Below are 16,781 nucleotides of genomic sequence, written 5' to 3'. Positions count from 1 at the left end.
GCTGTTTATATTTAGACAATTAAAAAAAAATCTTGATATTAATAAATTTTATTTGATGAGAAAAATTTAATTAAAATATTTTTACCCCTCATCTTGCTAAATAAATAAATAAATGATTCATGCTTTTGCTTTTTGTTCTAGATGATTTTTGAATTTTTGATCAATTAAATTATTTTAAAGTTAGATACGTCGTTCGCTGAGATTTATAAAGAATTTCTTAAATATTTTACATGAGAAAAAGAGTTTTTCTGTTCAGGAAATCGAACCTAACTTCCAGCTACTGGAGAAATTTGCAAATTCAGTGGATTTGACTAGAGGCATGCGTACATGATTTTATTTTATTTTCTATTGCTCTTCAAAGCTTGTTTGATCCCATTTCTCTCTGTTGATCATCTTCCTTCCCTCTTCATCCCAAGAGAGGCAAGAAGAAAATGCAAAAACTACCAAGTCCAATGAACTTTTATTTCTCTAGAATTAATTATTTTTTCAGAATAAAACTGACTCATGTTAAAATACTAGAATGGTAAAAAGACGTGTAAAACAATGGTAATCACCTCAAAAACATGCTAAAAACTTCAACAATTTTATTTATAATCCTAAAACACGTTCTAATCACCTCAAGAGTCAATAATCAAACTGAATAAAAAATTTAGAAACCCTGATATAACTTTTATGGCATGTTTAAAGGGTAAAATTATCATAATTAAATTACCCTTTTCAAGATGATTGCATTAATATTAATATCGATTTTTTTATTTTATGATGAAAATGTGGTCGCCAAAAGTTTTCTGTCTCGAGGGCTCTCTCTCATCTCGGACAGTCTTTGATAGTAGGTGAATAGTAAAAGTCAACAAATCTTGAAAGTCTAGAGTATAATAATACAATGACGTAGAAGAAGATAAAAATATAAATCACGGATAGACTTTGAGAAAATCCAACCCCTAGGAGAGAGGAGAGGAGAAGAGAAGAAAGGAGAGCTCAAAAGGCAAATCTTCCCGTCAACGAAGGTAATTTCGTTTATGTTTTCTCATTTCTTGTTTTCTTTCTCGAAATTTAGTTATCATGATTATGGTTTAGTATCAATATTATAAGAATTCAGCTGGGCTAGCTGGGCATAATAGGATATGATGTGAAATTTGATTTTTCTTATAACATAAAAGCAAAAACAATATCAAGAGTTTGGTGGGATTTGTTTGATTTTTGAACCCATCTATTGATTTTTTAGGAATCTATGCATCAACCCATCATACCTGGTTTGCCGGATGACCTGGCCTTGCGGTGTCTGTCAAAGGTATCTCATGGATACCATGGACTTCTTGAATCTGTCTCCAAGAGATGGAGGGATATGATTCGCAGCGCTGATTATGCCCGCTATAGAGCGAAACAAGGATGCTGTGGTGATTGGCTGTTTGTTCTTACTGAGCAGTCTAACAACCAATGGGTTGCCTTCGATCCTGAAGCTGACAGGTGGCATCCCTTGCCAAAGGTTTCTGGGGATTGTGCTGACCGTCAGCATTTTGGATTTTCCTGCGTTTGTGTTTATAATCGACTCTTAGTCATTGGGGGCTCCTATGCACCACTGGATTCGTCGGTTCTAATTCAAAGACCTTTAATAACAGATAATGTTCTCCAGTTTGATCCATTTAAGAAACAGTGGACTAATGTGGCAAGAATGCGAACACCACGTTCTCACTTTGCGTGCAGTGTTATCTCTGGGAAGGTTTATGTTGCTGGTGGGCGCAACTTATCTTGCACCAAGGGGCTTGCGCTGGCAGAGGTTTACGATCCTTTAACAGACAAGTATGTTCATTTGCACAACTGCAATATTCATTTGTGATGTTGTCTAACACCCATGATAATTGTTTAGTGACTACTGGTTGCTTCTTATTAAACACCAGGCTTTTGCATGCTTTATGATTTGAGTGCATGATTAATTACCAAAAGATGATCTGTTTTTTGGTTAATTATCTAAGCTGTCATGGTCCTCCTTTTTCTTTCCATCATTTTCTCCAGTCTTGCCTGGAACGTTTCTATTGTCAAAGTTTGCAAATTTGTTAGCTGAAAATTTGATTATATCTTCTTTTTTTCGTTAAATCCATCACCATTACAGTTTACTGCTTCGGTTTATAATGACATTCCCCAATCAATCATGCATCTTCATTAAGTCAATATGGATATTTTCTTTGGAGTATTATGCATGTACATGCACAGAAACATCTATGTTAAATGGCTGTCACCCTGGGGGGGTGTGGTTGTTTGTGATTGCGTTAATTCCAATGAACAATACTTAGTCCACAGTACCTCATTTAAGGGCTAATGGAATTAAGATCTTGTTCAAATTAATCTTTTTTCTAGTGCAATTTGTTGCTGGTTATGACATAGCAGAAATTGCAGATGGGAGGAATTGCCGCCAATGCCGGCACCACTGATGGACTGCTTAGGATTATCATATAAAGGCAAATTTCATGTTTTGAGTGACCAGGTTGGCCTGTCAGAGACAAACATAACTCAAGTTTTCAATCCATCAATTAACACATGGTGCACAATGGAGGACATTTGGCCTTTCTCCAGGGCAATGCAATTTGCAGTTCAAGTCATGTGTGATGGAAGAGTATACACAGTTGTTGATTGGGGTGAGAGCTTGATTAAAACAAGGGACTCTGAGGGAGGAGAGTGGTACACTGTGGGTTCAGTACCTTCAGTCATTCTAACCAACCACACGAGGGCTTTGGAGGCCTTTAGTTATGGTTTTGCTTCCCTTAGAGATGAACTGTATATATTGGGTGGAAAGGTTCTCAAGTGGGAAGAAGCAGGAGCTGGAAGGTTTGACATCGTGAGATTAGATTTGGTGAGGGTTTGCAATCCAGTAGCTAGGCCTTTAAAATGGAAGGAAACCAGGCCAATGTGTGGACCAGCATGTGGCTCTATTCTAGGATGTGCATCCCTGGAAGAGGAAAGTTGTTCTCCATCGAGGTAAAGGAGCCCTTTGTTACTTCGGTGTTCACCATCTCTCGGCGAAGCCTATATTATGACGTCATTGAATTTTTACAATCCTGTAATTATAGTTTTTCTCAATAAACTGCGTAGAGTTCTCTTTGATTAGAATTCTCTTGTGGCTAATGTACCCTCTTGTATGCTTCAGTTGGACGTGAAGAATGCACTTGTTATGGCCAATGCAGTCACGGCTAATACAAAGGTGGGAGGCGTGTAATGGCAGTGTCCTTTCAACCAGGCGCATCAGTCAGTCATTGGACATCCGTTGACACCATGTTTGGCTTACCTTTTAATTCTATTCCACTCGAAGATGACACAAGGTAGGATTAGTTTAATGGAAGATTCCTCGTCCGGTTGGCTTGCTTTTTAATTCCAGGATTAGTTTAATGAAGACGGTATGATGCCTTAACAATCCATTTGCAAGATTGAGAACAGGAAAAGACAGGAGAAATATGGCTCAAGTCTGCTTCACTGTTTCTCTTTGTTTGTTTATGCCTATTGGAATACAAACGCTTTTCTCAATGTTCCTAGCCACATTGTGACTTAAACTTGGGGAGAAGTAATCTCTGAAGCTATATATTCCACGAACCCTTCTGAAAGGAGCCAGTGTATTCTGATATGGCAATTATTACTTAGATTGAAAAGCTAGAATTTAGTGATTTTAATCAACCTTCAAAAATAATAGATAGAAATACTGCAAACACAGCCCTTGTGACAATGAGTTTTGTCCAATCCAAAACTTGCTGCCTGCAGTCAGTTTGGTTATAACTTGTATTGGTGGGGTTTTCTGAAAGATTTGAGACGCGGTGGTGTGCGACGGTCGGTTGCATGGAAGAGAGGAAATTGGCACTGCCTGCGTGAAATTTGGAGGTATTCGAGATTCATATTTAAGGTCGTTGATGGACATGGTTCAAATAAGCCCGAACCCTAGGACCTCCTCCAGGTGTGGGCCCGGGCAGGGTCCTTGATGGGACCTACTGTCTCGAGCCTAGCCTGCTTGTCATTGGACTTGGAATTGAGCCTTGGGGGACCCATTATCTCAAATTTTGGTTCTGGATTGTGGTGGCTTAACCCATCTCACTATTTTAATTGATTGAACTTAGGGTTTCAAACCCGAATCCGACTACTGGGTTCTCTTGTTTTCATCAACTTTCTGCTTATGCCAAATGCATACCCATGAATCATCAAGTAAAGTTTGAAGCAGATGCACAACACCATTCTTTTCTATATAACCACGACTTGTTTTTGTAAAAGATGGTGGACTAAACCCTACTTCGATAATCAGATTCGATAATTTAATTATAAAAATTTCTGTTGATATTTATACTAACAGTTTGTTGATTTGTATATTATCGACAGAATCAAGAAAGAAACAAATCTCATGTGGGAGTGTCGGGAACTCTTGAATATCTAAATTAACATATATATATTTTATGTTAACGCCTGGAATCTCTTGAAGTTTGCTATAGAATTTGTCATTTATAAAAACTTTTTTTGGACCGAGTGTTGTCTTTCAAATGAAACTACACAATCATTGAGTCATGTGAGATGCTTAGAAAGATCTGACTTGGTAAGCTCGGTGCAGGGCTTGTTAAGGGCAGCCTAACTTTTAACCTCTTAAAATCTATCAATTAAGCCAAGTATTTGAATTTGATAGAGGCAAAAGTGGGCGGGTCATGGATGATGAGGGGTGGAAATGATAAGATTTCTTAAATAAAATAAAATAAAAAAAACAAATAGAATCTAAAGAAGTGGTCCTACCATGAGGCTTTTATAATGTTTTCATCATCATCATAAGTCGTGAAAAGCTGAGAAAGTGAGTCCCTGCAACCTTCTAGCTGGCTGGCAGCAAGTCTTCATGATTAGCGGGGGTGTCGGTGGAGAAGAACTTTCAGGTCACCGCCAAAACAAAAAGACGAGTGAGTGTGGACCCTTCCCATTTCGCCTTCCATCCCTTTCTTCATTTCATACCATACCAGAAAAGATACATTTACACTACTCTAATTATCATCAAAACAAGGACAAAATGCAATGGCTTGTCGATTGAATTAAAGGTCCAAGACTTTGTGAGATGGACCCTTGCACAAGTCATGTTCTACTTTCCTGCTAACAAATTTATATTCTTCCAAATGACGAGTACCATGTGATGGGCACAATAGAGGAAAGGGTTATCATGCCGAAATCAGCAGGATCTGATTTTTATAGTTGTAGGTTAATCTATCTAGTCGTTGTTAAAAAAGAAATTTTACATTTTATCGAGGGTAGGTGAATCTATCTAGTTGTAGTGATTATTAGTTTTTTTTAATTGTTGTTAAATAAGATCTGATTTAAAAGGTAAATTATGTGACTCGGTAATTCCAGATTTGATTTTTATGACTTGTTGATTTGATAATTAGATTAGATGAGTTTTATATTTAATTAAATAAAAGTTCATCTAATCGATTTAACAAATCAACCTGTAAATTGAGCAAAACTCAGGAGTTCATTTTTTTCTTGATTTCTCACCAACATGAATGACTGAATTCTCTTCTACCAAATTCTCTTATGGTTACCTTGTATTATCTTTTTCAGATGATTATTTTTAGATTAGTTTTGTTCTTATAAAACAATAATTAAATTTAATTTTTTTAAAATTGAAACTGGTTCAAACCGATTAGTTTAGATTTGGTTTGTTTTTTTTTAAACCAAAACTAGTTTAAATTAATTTGACTTGATTTTTCGATTTTACTTGGTTTTTTTAGTTTAGGTTCGATTTAGTTGTTTTAATTTCAAATTTATAAAATTAAAACTGAATTAAACTAGTTGATTTTTTTTAAAATTTTAATTAATTTAATTACTTTTTTTTTATCATTTAATTTTTTTTTATCTTTTCTGTTTTCTCAATTTTATTTTTTAATTTTTTTTCCCACCTCTTATCTTTATTGATTCGTGGTCCTTTAGGGGCTTTTTAGCCCCTTTTATTTTCAAGTATCAAGTTTCTTTATTTAACGAACGTTGTCAAAGGATAATGATATATAAAAATCGTGTAGTTTTGCTGTAAAAAGCTTGGAGAAGTAGTGCTGGTGTTATCTTGTCTGCTCCATTTATCCATTAAATATATGTATGAAGAAGAAGAAATACCACGTTGCCTCTCCTTCTTCTTCTCATTCTGATATAAAGTTGTTGGGATCGGCTTATCTTACACTCCTACATATATATGTGCAAGAGTGTCAGCAAGTAGTCGTGTGTCTGTAGAAGAAATAGTTAATGCAAGCAGTGAGAGGAGGAGGAGGAGGAGGAAGAAGAAGAAGATGATGATGTTGTACTTGTGGTTGGGATTTATGTATGGGTTAATGATGTGCTCTTTAACATGGAAATGTGTAAACTGTTCTGAATTCGAACACTCTCAGCCTCTGCCTCTCCAAGATTGGAATAATAATGTCACTTATAAAGCAGCAGCATTTGCATATGCATATGCTCGCCGCACACCACCGTTAATGGTGGGTCTTACACTTGTTAATGCGGCTGCTTCAAAGGGAGCTGGTACCTTCTTATTACTCTTAAACTCTCACCTCATCTCCTCCGTAACTGATAATATGAATGATGATGACTTGCAACCTCACCAGTTTTCTCTCTTGTTAATTATTCGAATAATATGCAGTCTGCCTGGACGGCTCATTACCAGGATACCACATCCACAGAGGATATGGATCAGGGGCAAACAGTTGGCTCGTTCAATTGGAGGTATCCAGCATGACTCAGAAATTAACAGTAGTACTTGGCTACTTGCTCTCCTATCATGTCTTGTTCTTCAGGATTCAAGCCTTCTCCTAAGCACCTGCTCTCTCTCTTTCTTTCTCAAACAGGGCGGAGGATGGTGTAATTCAATCAGAAAATGTGTTTTTAGTAAGAAAACACGCCATGGTTCTTCACATTATATGGAAAAGCATATACCTTTTGAAGGCATTCTCAGCAACAAAAATGAAGAAAATCCTGGTCATTCATGTCTCTCAACAACTTCTTCACATGACTTACTCTCATAATTCTTGCACAAATTATAACTGCTATGTGCATTTGCAGATTTTTATAATTGGAACAGGGTCAAGGTTCGTTATTGTGATGGTGGATCTTTCAGTGGAGACAGTCAAAATGAGGTCAGTGATCTTTCAGCACACATTTTCTTTCATGTGCTTTGCAAAGTCTGTTCTTGAATTGCACAAGTCTCAAAAACAGGAACTGAAAATCTTGCATTATACATAAACTTACTTCTGTCTCCGCTCATCTACAGTACCATTCTCATTTACAAATATTTATGTACGTTTCCCCACAATCAGTAGTTTGAGGGTATTGCTGACCTGCTCACTAAGCCGCTGGACTTGAGCTGTATTCTCCAATTGAAGTATATTTGTTTTGTAATGGAAGATTGAATGAAATTTACCAGGCCTCTGGCTGAGTGAATAACGACTTCATCCTTGCTCCACAGGCAGCACAACTCTATTTTAGAGGACAAAGAATCTGGTCAGTTGTCATGGAAGATTTGATGTCGAAAGGAATGCGCTATGCTAATCAGGTCCCTCAAACCTGCCATACAACTTTTACCCACTGTTTTAGTTTTATTTATTTGTAGGTTTTTTTTTCCCCTCTTTTTTGTTTTGCAGGCTCTTCTGTCTGGATGTTCAGCTGGGGGTTTAGCAGCTATAATACATTGCGACGAATTCCGGCATTTATTTCCAAGAACTGCTAGAGTCAAGTGCCTCAGTGATGCTGGTTTATTCCTTGACGTGTAAAGACATCGAGATCCTTGCATTTTCACTCCTCATTGTGTTTCCAATTAGTATGGCTAAACTGCAGTTGTCTCCCGTATGCAGACCTGACATCTCTGGTTGGCGCACGTTAAGATATATGTTTGCAGGAGTGGTCATGCTGCAGGTACCTAGACTTTCCTTCATATTTTCCATTACAGTGGCTCAGTGCTGCGAATCCTGAGGATTCATAGCTACGTATGGGTATATCAAGAACAACGAATTACTCAACAAGAAAATATTTTGGCATAGCTCTTGTTGGCCCAGATGGAAATCATTATTCCTGCAGAAAGTCATTAATTGATGATTCTATTCCTATCATCTTGTCTATTGATATTTAACTTTTGTCATACTCCATAATGATCTTTTTAATCTTAAAAAAATTAGCTATTTAGTTGATCCTAACATCTAGTGAATCAATTACTCAATCTCAGTTTGTCTGGACTTGGTCCGAAGCAATTCTCTATCGTTCAGGTTAATGCTGGAATGATGCTTCTTCATCCAATCCATCTTCACTTTGCCATCTACGTTTGCTTTATTGCATTTCTACATTATCTTTACCGTCTCCTTTGAGCTTTATGTATAAAGATCATGCTTCTTGGGGTGGATTTCTTTGCTACCTCCTTAATTTTTGAAGTCGGTTGACAACGGCAGAATCATGTATTTCCATTGAACACTGTTCCATACATCACGTTAGCACTGTTTTTTTAGTCATCTGAATAATTTTCTCTTTGTATTTGTTCATTTGTCATGATCTTGATTCTTGAGGGTAAAACTGATTTAGAAAAACTACATGTGTAATCTATTGCAGGGGATGCAAAAGAACCTGCCCCAGGGTTGTACTAAGCGCTTCAATCCAATCATGGTAATCTTTTTCCTGCAGCACATATGTTGCTTGCCATTTTATTTTTCCTCTGATATTATTCATGAATCTTCTTCGCTCAGTGCTTTTTCCCTCAGCGATCAATTGCTAGCGTCAGGACTCCACTTTTTCTTGTCAATACAGCTTATGATACATGGCAGGTATGCGTTGTGTCTGTACTGCTCTAAAATTTAAACTAGTTAATGAAATATAAACGAATTTACTATCTGAGGAAGTTTCTGTCATTCCTATCTGCCTCATGTGTGACGCATGCGCAAGGGTGTCACGACATGTTAATACCAACACCATTTACGGCAGCAGTGTATGCACTGAATCGTTCATACAGATACAGTCAGGTCACTTGCATTCGTACTAAATCCATATGAGATTTCATGCTTCACACGAATACGTTCTACTATTTACAGAGAGTGTTTGATGACACAAAATAACAATGATTTGTTCGCGCTTGCTTTCCCTTCAAACAGATCCAGGTCAGTTTAGCTCCTGCCTCAGCTGATCATCATGGATACTGGAACGGATGCAGAAAAAACTATGCACGCTGCACTGGATCACAAATTAGTTTTCTTCAAGGTGATTTATTACTGTTCCTAGAAATGATAGTTTCATGATATCACTTTTTTTGTCGATGCAGTGTTTTGATGATAACTTCTATGGTAACTCACCACCACACTTGTTTCACCTCAATCAGGTTTCAGAAATCAAATGCTCTATGCTGTAAGAGGCTTCTCAAGGTTGAAGAAAAACGGATTCTTTATAAATTCATGTTTTGCTCATTGCCAGACAGAGAGACAGGACACATGGTTTTCTCCAGGTTCTCCCCACATTAAAAGCAAGGCAAGGCCATTCCAACCTAACTTGTTATTCTCTGAAGTTAATACCACATCACTGCTTTACATAGTATGTGCTTAAAGTCATTTGTTAAATACTCCATTTTGAACAGCCCCATCAGTGTGAATCCCTGCCATCAAATTCTTAGATAACATGCAACCTCTTCGCTTGTGTCCGAGTAAGAAACAATCAAAGGAAGAACACCACTAACCAATGCCTTTGTATTGCCTTAATGCCACTGAGCACAAAATTATTACCAGCATAATTTTCAAAAAACTGCAGTTCCTTTTCTTTTGAGAGTTTTAATTATAGACAACTGAGGCGGGCTCTCTGTAATGCAATTGGTGATCAAATTACAGGGGATAGCGGAGTCTGTTGGCAACTGGTATTTTGATCGTGCTGTTAGCATGGCTATTGACTGTCCGTACCCTTGTGACAATACCTGCCACCACCTGGTGTTCAAGTGATTTTCTAGTTATAAAGCTACGATATGTGTCATTGAACTTTGAAGAAAATAAAATCTCGTTAAGCAGTTCAAGTGATGGTCATCAAGACTCGGTTGCCTTTTTCGTTTTTTCTCTTACATCTTCACTGAGTTGAAGGGTCATGAAAGTTGTAAATGGCAACGTAGAATTTATAAGCTGTGAGATTCATGCATGGGAACATGCTGAAGGATCTACTACACTTTTGGTTGTTAAGGAAACTTGGGGAGACAGCTGCCTGCTGAAACTAGCTAGTTTTGATTCAGACAACTTCTAGGCATTAGGAGTTCAATTGTCAATCACAAAATAATAATGATTAGAAGTACGTTGATCATAATTTCTCATGGCATCATAAGAATTCTGCTTAGTCATTTGATAAAGACGGCCACCAGGATGATCATCGGCAAAGTTATTATACTGATGGTTCTGTATTTCTAACTCAATATTTTTGTGCTTTTAAATAGCCCAAATCTGTGATATGATGATCATTACATAATTAAACATGAATTTGCCAATATGTTTGTTATACTTGAATTTAGCTGTGAATTCAAGAAATTATGAGTATGGTAAAATATCAAATTTAATATATTTAGATTTAGATTTAGCTATAATATATTTGGGTTCATCTATAAGTTAGAATCCAAAAAATTATAAACTTAATATAATGCTAGACTTAACTATGAAGCTGTTAAATTATTGGATCCAATATACTATTGAGCTAGCTCAAATTATCATAGATCAGATAATTTGTTAGACTTATATCAACTGAATTTGGCTTCAAGCCAAATTCAGCTGGTCTTGGAGATTTATATAGGGTTTAAGAAGCTATTTTAAGACCATTAACATAATATATTTATGTTTAAAATAATTATTTTTTTATATGTATACTATATTGATATCTCATTAATAATACATAAAAGATATTAGTTTTTCATGTAAATAATTTTTATATCTCATGATAAGATTCAAAGAATATAAATATTTAAATTTAGTTTTTTTACTCTAAAAATTTATATATCTTATAGCATTAATCACACACACAAAAAAGTTCTTCCTTTCATGTTATTAACATTCCGATATTATTATTCAAGTCTCATGAATATGGATTGTTTTTACCGTAACGAGGACTTTTATCATCAATTTTTTACTTCCTAGGCTAAGAGAAAATAATAATGACTTAAAGATTTAATTAATTATTATCCAAACATCAAATAACATAATATTAGATTTTTTTGGATGTCATCACTACCCCATTTGAATTGCTCAAGAGTGATGACCACAAAAAGCTGTCTTCCTCGAGGAGAAATGGGGGGAAATAAGAAGAGGAAGGAAGTTCAATTAATGCTATCAATTTACAGCTATACATCAGAGGTTTCCTCTAAATCGTTTCTCCACTTCTATTTAGCATCAAGACCCATTCAAATATATTGTCAAGGTATAGAAGTTATCATATACTTCACATTTCTCCCTCATATTTGAATGCACAGCTTAGAACAGTTTATGATTTTTTTCTTCTAACTTCTAGAGAAAATATGACAAGATTTCAAAGGTTGCGGGGTAGCCAACATATTGTCACCATTACTGATGTTGCTGATGAGCAGGAAAATTGAAAGAAAACCCTATGCATATTCCTTGCTTGGAAATGGACTTTGCCTGTCACAATGGTTAAATGTGCTGGCATTTGTGCTTGAATCTACCTTGCACTAGGCATAGAGTTGATCACTAACATGATTATGGAGGAAACACTCAATCGGTGCTTATGTATAATTATTAACCACAACTGGTTGAGTTATTCTCCGGTGATTATGCAAATCGGACACTATGTCATTAAGCTGTTTTGTGGTTGTCAAATCCTCTTTTCTTTGCCTTTTGTAGATTCAAAAGATAGATAAGAGTGGTTAGAGTAGTAACCTGGTTTCTAGGCATGTTGGCATCTTAGAAATTTGAAAGTCTTGTGCACTACTACTCAATCTGCTCCATACAGAAGAGGTAAAATTTTTACTCTTTAACAGATCATGCATGGCACCAATCTGAGATGGTGCCTTGCTGGACTCCTGGAAATTGCTTGCCAAGGTTGGAGTCCGCTGTTCCCCCCCAATCATCATCATAGAAGTAGGCGTTAGAGAGAAAGACGATGAGAAGAAGAAAGTATCTTTTGTGACTTTTTAGCTTAAATTCCAAAATAAAAGGAAAGAAAGAACGAAAGAAAGAGATTCAATCTGCAAGTTCTGCCAACCAAGAACCAAGGATTAGCATTTTGATTCTGCCATTTTGACATACAGAAATACAGTAAAATATCTTGCAACAAACACTCTGAAATCACAGCTAAGGTCTTTCTAAAATGGAAGTCCTCTTCATCTGTGCCATCAAATGTTTGCATAATAAATTTTAAGAGCTGATTAATCCCTAGATTATCCCACAAGTCATTACAACGTAACCACGTGTATACCGAGCTTCGCAAATAATTGTTATTAATACCACCAGTGATGCCAATTTGCGTTTGAGCCATCTCCATCTATTCGATATTTCTGGTGGTTTGACGTTGATTTGGTGCATCACGAGTGTAGTGTGGGTTGATTGTGTTCGGCTAGAAATGATGTGTTGTGATATTCCGATCACTTGATATCTGTTGTCTCAGCATCAGCGGAATGGAGTTGTAAGGTCTTGTCTGATGATCCACCATCATCTGCCAACCCCCATGGAAGGATGTTGCTATCGAATAAGGACTTTTTCTGAAACTCACTACTTTCGCTGCTGCAATTACTTGAATCCCAATGGATGTTATTGAATGTGCCCTTTGAATGAAAGGGAAGACCCGCATAGATTTTATTGTCCATTTGAGCAGATATGATTGACCTTGAAATCGTAGGTACTGGTGTTCTGGAGTTTAGTTCTTGGTTTGGCTCAAAAAGACTGCACTTCTGGTCAAGCTTCAATTGCTCATGACTCAACTGCTGGACTGGGAATTGCAGGTAAGCAATTGAATCTAAAGTGCTGTGCTGGATGTTGGTGTATCGATTGAATGGCAAAGACTTGTCTGGGAAGAATTCCTGGTGGGCACTGGTTTTGGAGGCATTCAAATTGTCATCTCCTTTTTCAATCTTACAGCTCGATACATCAATGAGTGATGGCTTTGAACTTTCTGCCTTGAGATTGAGTGAGATCGCTGCATCCAGTTCTCTTGAGGCCTTCTCAGTGCACTTGCTGGTAGAAAGCTTAACCTCAGAAAGTGGCTTGTGGGTGTTGGTGTCAATACCTTTCTGCATGAGTTTCTTTTTAATGGAAGAGTTCCATAGATTCTTTATCTCATTGTCCGTTCTTCCTGGTAACTGTGCTGCAATTCGAGACCACCTGATAGGATAGGAATGCATTACAGTTCTATGAGCACCGTTATTATTGATCTGACCTGAATACCGTTAGTTTAATACAAGGAAGAAGGCACTAAATTATTGGCACCTGTTGCCTAGAACTGACTGAAGTTGGATTACGAGGTTCTCTTCCTGGCATGAGAATCTGGTTCTCTTCAAATCTGGTCTTAAGTAATTGATCCACCTCAACCTGCAACTCTTTCCGCACCTTTCAAGACCTGAAAATTCATGATCACATTAGAAAATAAACAAAAACTTGTTAGAAGCAAATTAAATAACATCTCGGTGTTGTTTGGCAGGGGCCTCCCTAGAGAGACAGGAAGTGTCACCTGCTAGCTTGGGGACAGAGCTCCAGCATCCATGTCCATGCTCAGTAATGTACCTCGAAAGCTTCTCATCTTCGTCCGGGGACCACAACCCTTTTCTTAGTTTCTGCTTGTAACCGCAAGATTGCCTCCCCATTTGAAGAAGAAAGCTTAATTTTCTAGTTCAAGAATGGTATGTCAGAACTCAGAAGAAGCAAAGCCTTGGGATCTTAATAGGCTTGTGTTTCATTAATGTTACAACTAAGTTCGAAGTGGAAGAGATCAGAAGGAAGGATGGTTGCATACAAGTTTGAGAAAGGGAAACAACATCTATGATGAAGGTGCTGAATTATTATTAATTGATGGAGAAGGGGAAGCCTCGAAAGAAGTGAGAAGTCGCCTTCAAGAGGTTGATACGTTACACGCATGTCTAAGTCTCTTCTATCTAATTGCTTTGGTCTTGGCCCGCAGCGTCTCATCAAGGTCCAAGCATCAATTTCATGCACAAGCTGCTCCGAAAAAAAAAAAAGATCAGAAAAAAGGGGAGAACAGCAGAAATGATTAGAGTATAAGAAGTCTTTGTGTATTGTTTGTCTTATATAATGATCTCTTCTTCCTGCATGCTGGCCACCATCTAGGAAATGGGATGGTGACTTATTAGTCTGTGTTTGGCATTTCGTAACTTTTGATGCCGCTGTGGTTTTAAAAAAGAGGTCAGGGAGAGTTTGTGGTGTGTAGTTTTTATTTTTAGATGTGTTTTTAAAGTGTTTTTTTTAATAATTAATTGATGTATTTTAAGTGTTGTTTGATAATTTTAATGTGATAATATTAAAAATAAAAAATTTAAAATTTAAAAAAATTATTTTAATATATTTTAAAATAAAAAATACTTTTAAAATTAAAAGTTTCATGCATTATAAATAAACTAGAAGTTACGGATTATAGTTTTTTTTTTGTTTTTTTTTTTAAATTCAAGATGAAAAATCAGGTTTAAATAATGAAAAGCAAATAATTTTTAAATTATAATCAGCTAGAGAGTATATTCATTTGGTAAAGTCAAGAACTGAATATTTAATTCAATTATGTATGCATCAGCAATCTCACAAGCAACACCGAGTAGGTACAGAAAACAAATTAAAGACTTAGGGTTTGAAGGATGTAGCGGCAGGGTTACTTCAATGATTATTGTTGGTGTCCATCCATGGTCAGCCCTAACATGATGAACTCGAATAATGATTCTAAACCATGACTACCTTTTAACAAAATAGCACCAAATGGACCCACCCTAATCAGAAACTTGTATCAGATCTCAAATGTAACAATCCTGTGGACATGGAGTGAGATCGATCGATGGGGGACAAAGGATCAGTGGTCAAAGGGAGATCTCGATCACACATGATGATCAAGGAATTACTGTGGTCCCTTGGTGAGTGGGATTTTCGGAGGTGTAATGGCCACCGACAGGGATGAGCAACTTAAGCCCTTACATTTTATCCCAGTGAAGCAGGCTGGAGCCTGATGAGTCTCACAGAATCTGTGGTTCTTTCTGTGGAATCTGCAGAGTTCATCAACCTCAATCAAGAAAGATACATAAATATGAAATATGAGAGCATGAGGGCCCTGAAATTCTGCTCTGTAGTAGCTAAGATCAGACTTTGTCAGCTCCTGGCTAGCTTGGGATGTTTCACAGATGAAGGACGTTTCTGTGATGTGAGGGAGCTAAAAGTAAAAGTTGAAAGTGTTTTTAAAGCAGCAGCGGTTAGTTTTTAAAGTATTTATTAAAAAATATTTATTTATTTTTAAAAAATTATTTTTAATATTAATATATTAAAATATTAAAAAAATTAATTTTTTAAAAAAATTTATACTTTTTTTAAAAATATTTTTAAATCATATAAACAAGTATTACTTTTACTCTCACGGCTTGAAGCATGTAAGTACAACCATTTGATAAGAAAGAGCAACTTCCATTCTTAATCATTGAGATTAAAATAATAGTGATATAATAATAATCATCATATTTCCTCTTGATGTTAAGTCAAGGTAGTTTTTTTATATTTCATTAATTAATTTTTTTTTAATTTTATCATTTTATATATATTGGATGATAATTGAGCTTGATTCATCAATTTTATCTTTTTTTTTTCTTGATAATTTATTTTGATTAGCTTGTTTTAAATTGTTTTAAAAAAATATCTTGATTTAAATTAATATTTTATTTAATAAAATAGAATACAATTTTATTGTTAAAATAAATTGAAATTACATAGAGCATATTTATCACTTAAACAAAAGAGCAATCTCTTTTTTTTATTACAATTCAAGAGGCACACAATTTAAAATTCCAATAGTCAAAGTTTTTCATATTTTTTAATCTCTATTTAATAAGGTTTTGACATTTCATTCCCATACTTTATTTGATGGGTCCTACGCTTGCAAGCATAAGAGCATGGCTTCTTTTCTACCTTTATATATATATATATTATTTTTAATTAAAATCCATTAAGATAAATTAATTAAAAAATATATTTTGAATATTATTTTATTAAATATTATTCAATTTTTATTTTGTTTTCAAATAATATTATAACATTCTTTTTATAATATTAGCAAGTATTTTTTTATACAACCCTTCATGATAGTGTTTATTTTATTAAATTTAATTTGGTGGCATTTGCATGCGTGTATATTTTAATTATTATATAATTAAATAAAAATAAATTTGAAAATGCAAGTTTATTAAACCCAGGAAGAAAAAGTATATTGCCTGGATAAGAAAGACCAGCTTCCATTTCATACTTACTCATTGAGATTACAAAATAATAATAATAATAATATTTCCTGTTGATTTCAAGGTATACCATGAGACAAAGTGTTCTTTATCGTTAAATTTATATTAGGAATTATTTTCTTTTATGAAATTTAAATTATTATTTGTTTTATAAAAAAATATATCATCTTATAATTAAATAAAAACATTAAAGCACTCTTGTAATACAATATCATATATTCTATTATGTTTTTATCTATTTGATTTAATTTTTAGTTAGCTATAACATTTTTTTGTAAATTTATTGTGGCATATAATCCTCAATTCATTTTATTAAATATTTATTTTAAATTTTTAGTTAAAGAGTTGA

The 16,781-nt window shown here is 35.3% G+C and overlaps 3 protein-coding genes across 6 annotated transcripts; 2 read left to right on the top strand and 1 right to left on the bottom strand.

The window, feature by feature from the left end:
* Positions 1 to 779: 779 nt before the first annotated feature.
* On the top strand, positions 780 to 3,593 carry LOC105107204 (Galactose oxidase/kelch repeat superfamily protein). The gene is made up of 4 exons (XM_011001045.1): positions 780 to 1,007; positions 1,226 to 1,800; positions 2,395 to 2,973; positions 3,143 to 3,593. Exons 2-4 carry the CDS (start codon positions 1,232 to 1,234, stop codon positions 3,150 to 3,152), a joined length of 1,158 nt encoding a protein of 385 aa, XP_010999347.1. The 5' UTR covers positions 780 to 1,007; positions 1,226 to 1,231; the 3' UTR covers positions 3,153 to 3,593.
* Positions 3,594 to 5,945: 2,352 nt separating this feature from the next.
* Positions 5,946 to 10,385, top strand: LOC105107203 (protein notum homolog). Of its 4 annotated transcripts, XR_838834.1 has the most exons (14): positions 5,946 to 6,192; positions 6,229 to 6,516; positions 6,635 to 6,717; positions 6,840 to 6,969; positions 7,054 to 7,127; positions 7,457 to 7,543; positions 7,632 to 7,756; positions 7,842 to 7,902; positions 8,587 to 8,640; positions 8,721 to 8,798; positions 8,917 to 8,993; positions 9,123 to 9,228; positions 9,347 to 9,492; positions 9,846 to 10,385. XR_838834.1 is itself a non-coding variant. In XM_011001042.1 (13 exons), exons 2-13 carry the CDS (start codon positions 6,285 to 6,287, stop codon positions 9,951 to 9,953), a joined length of 1,311 nt encoding a protein of 436 aa, XP_010999344.1. In that variant the 5' UTR covers positions 5,948 to 6,192; positions 6,229 to 6,284; the 3' UTR covers positions 9,954 to 10,385. The 4 variants fall into 4 exon arrangements, 3 of the variants coding, with proteins under 3 accessions (XP_010999344.1, XP_010999345.1, XP_010999346.1); XM_011001042.1 differs by lacking the exon at positions 8,917 to 8,993 and having other exon boundaries at positions 5,948 to 6,192; positions 8,560 to 8,640; XM_011001043.1 differs by lacking the exon at positions 8,917 to 8,993 and having other exon boundaries at positions 5,949 to 6,192.
* A 1,713-nt stretch (positions 10,386 to 12,098) lies between these two features.
* Positions 12,099 to 14,391, bottom strand: LOC105107202 (transcription factor MYB3-like). The gene is made up of 3 exons (XM_011001041.1): positions 13,666 to 14,391; positions 13,425 to 13,554; positions 12,099 to 13,319 (listed from the first exon to the last, which is right to left on the bottom strand). The coding sequence occupies exons 1-3, from the start codon at positions 13,796 to 13,798 to the stop codon at positions 12,584 to 12,586; spliced, it is 999 nt and encodes a 332-aa protein (XP_010999343.1). The 5' UTR covers positions 13,799 to 14,391; the 3' UTR covers positions 12,099 to 12,583.
* Positions 14,392 to 16,781: the final 2,390 nt, after the last annotated feature.

The sequence above is a fragment of the Populus euphratica genome, unplaced genomic scaffold (genome assembly GCF_000495115.2).
Source record: "Populus euphratica unplaced genomic scaffold, PopEup_1.0 scaffold151.1, whole genome shotgun sequence".
NCBI lineage: Eukaryota > Viridiplantae > Streptophyta > Magnoliopsida > Malpighiales > Salicaceae > Populus > Populus euphratica.
Note: the sequence above shows the minus strand (reverse complement) of the source record. Positions and strands in the feature narration are given on the sequence as shown.

What these genes read in the sequence shown, in the direction of transcription:
- LOC105107204 (XM_011001045.1), top strand. Translation starts at nt 1,232, where the DNA reads ATGCATCAACCCATCATACCTGGTTTGCCGGATGACCTGGCCTTGCGG. An exon ending in TACGATCCTTTAACAGACAA is followed by an intron (nt 1,801 to 2,394) that starts GTATGTTCATTT and finishes CAGAAATTGCAG; the next exon opens with ATGGGAGGAATTGCCGCCAA.
- LOC105107203 (XM_011001042.1), top strand. Translation starts at nt 6,285, where the DNA reads ATGATGATGTTGTACTTGTGGTTGGGATTTATGTATGGGTTAATGATG. An exon ending in GGCTGCTTCAAAGGGAGCTG is followed by an intron (nt 6,517 to 6,634) that starts GTACCTTCTTAT and finishes AATAATATGCAG; the next exon opens with TCTGCCTGGACGGCTCATTA. An exon ending in ACAAATTAGTTTTCTTCAAG is followed by an intron (nt 9,229 to 9,346) that starts GTGATTTATTAC and finishes CACCTCAATCAG; the next exon opens with GTTTCAGAAATCAAATGCTC.
- LOC105107202 (XM_011001041.1), bottom strand. Translation starts at nt 13,798, where the DNA reads ATGGGGAGGCAATCTTGCGGTTACAAGCAGAAACTAAGAAAAGGGTTG. An exon ending in CTCTGTCCCCAAGCTAGCAG is followed by an intron (nt 13,555 to 13,665) that starts GTGACACTTCCT and finishes ATGAATTTTCAG; the next exon opens with GTCTTGAAAGGTGCGGAAAG. An exon ending in CAGTCAGTTCTAGGCAACAG is followed by an intron (nt 13,320 to 13,424) that starts GTGCCAATAATT and finishes CTATCCTATCAG; the next exon opens with GTGGTCTCGAATTGCAGCAC.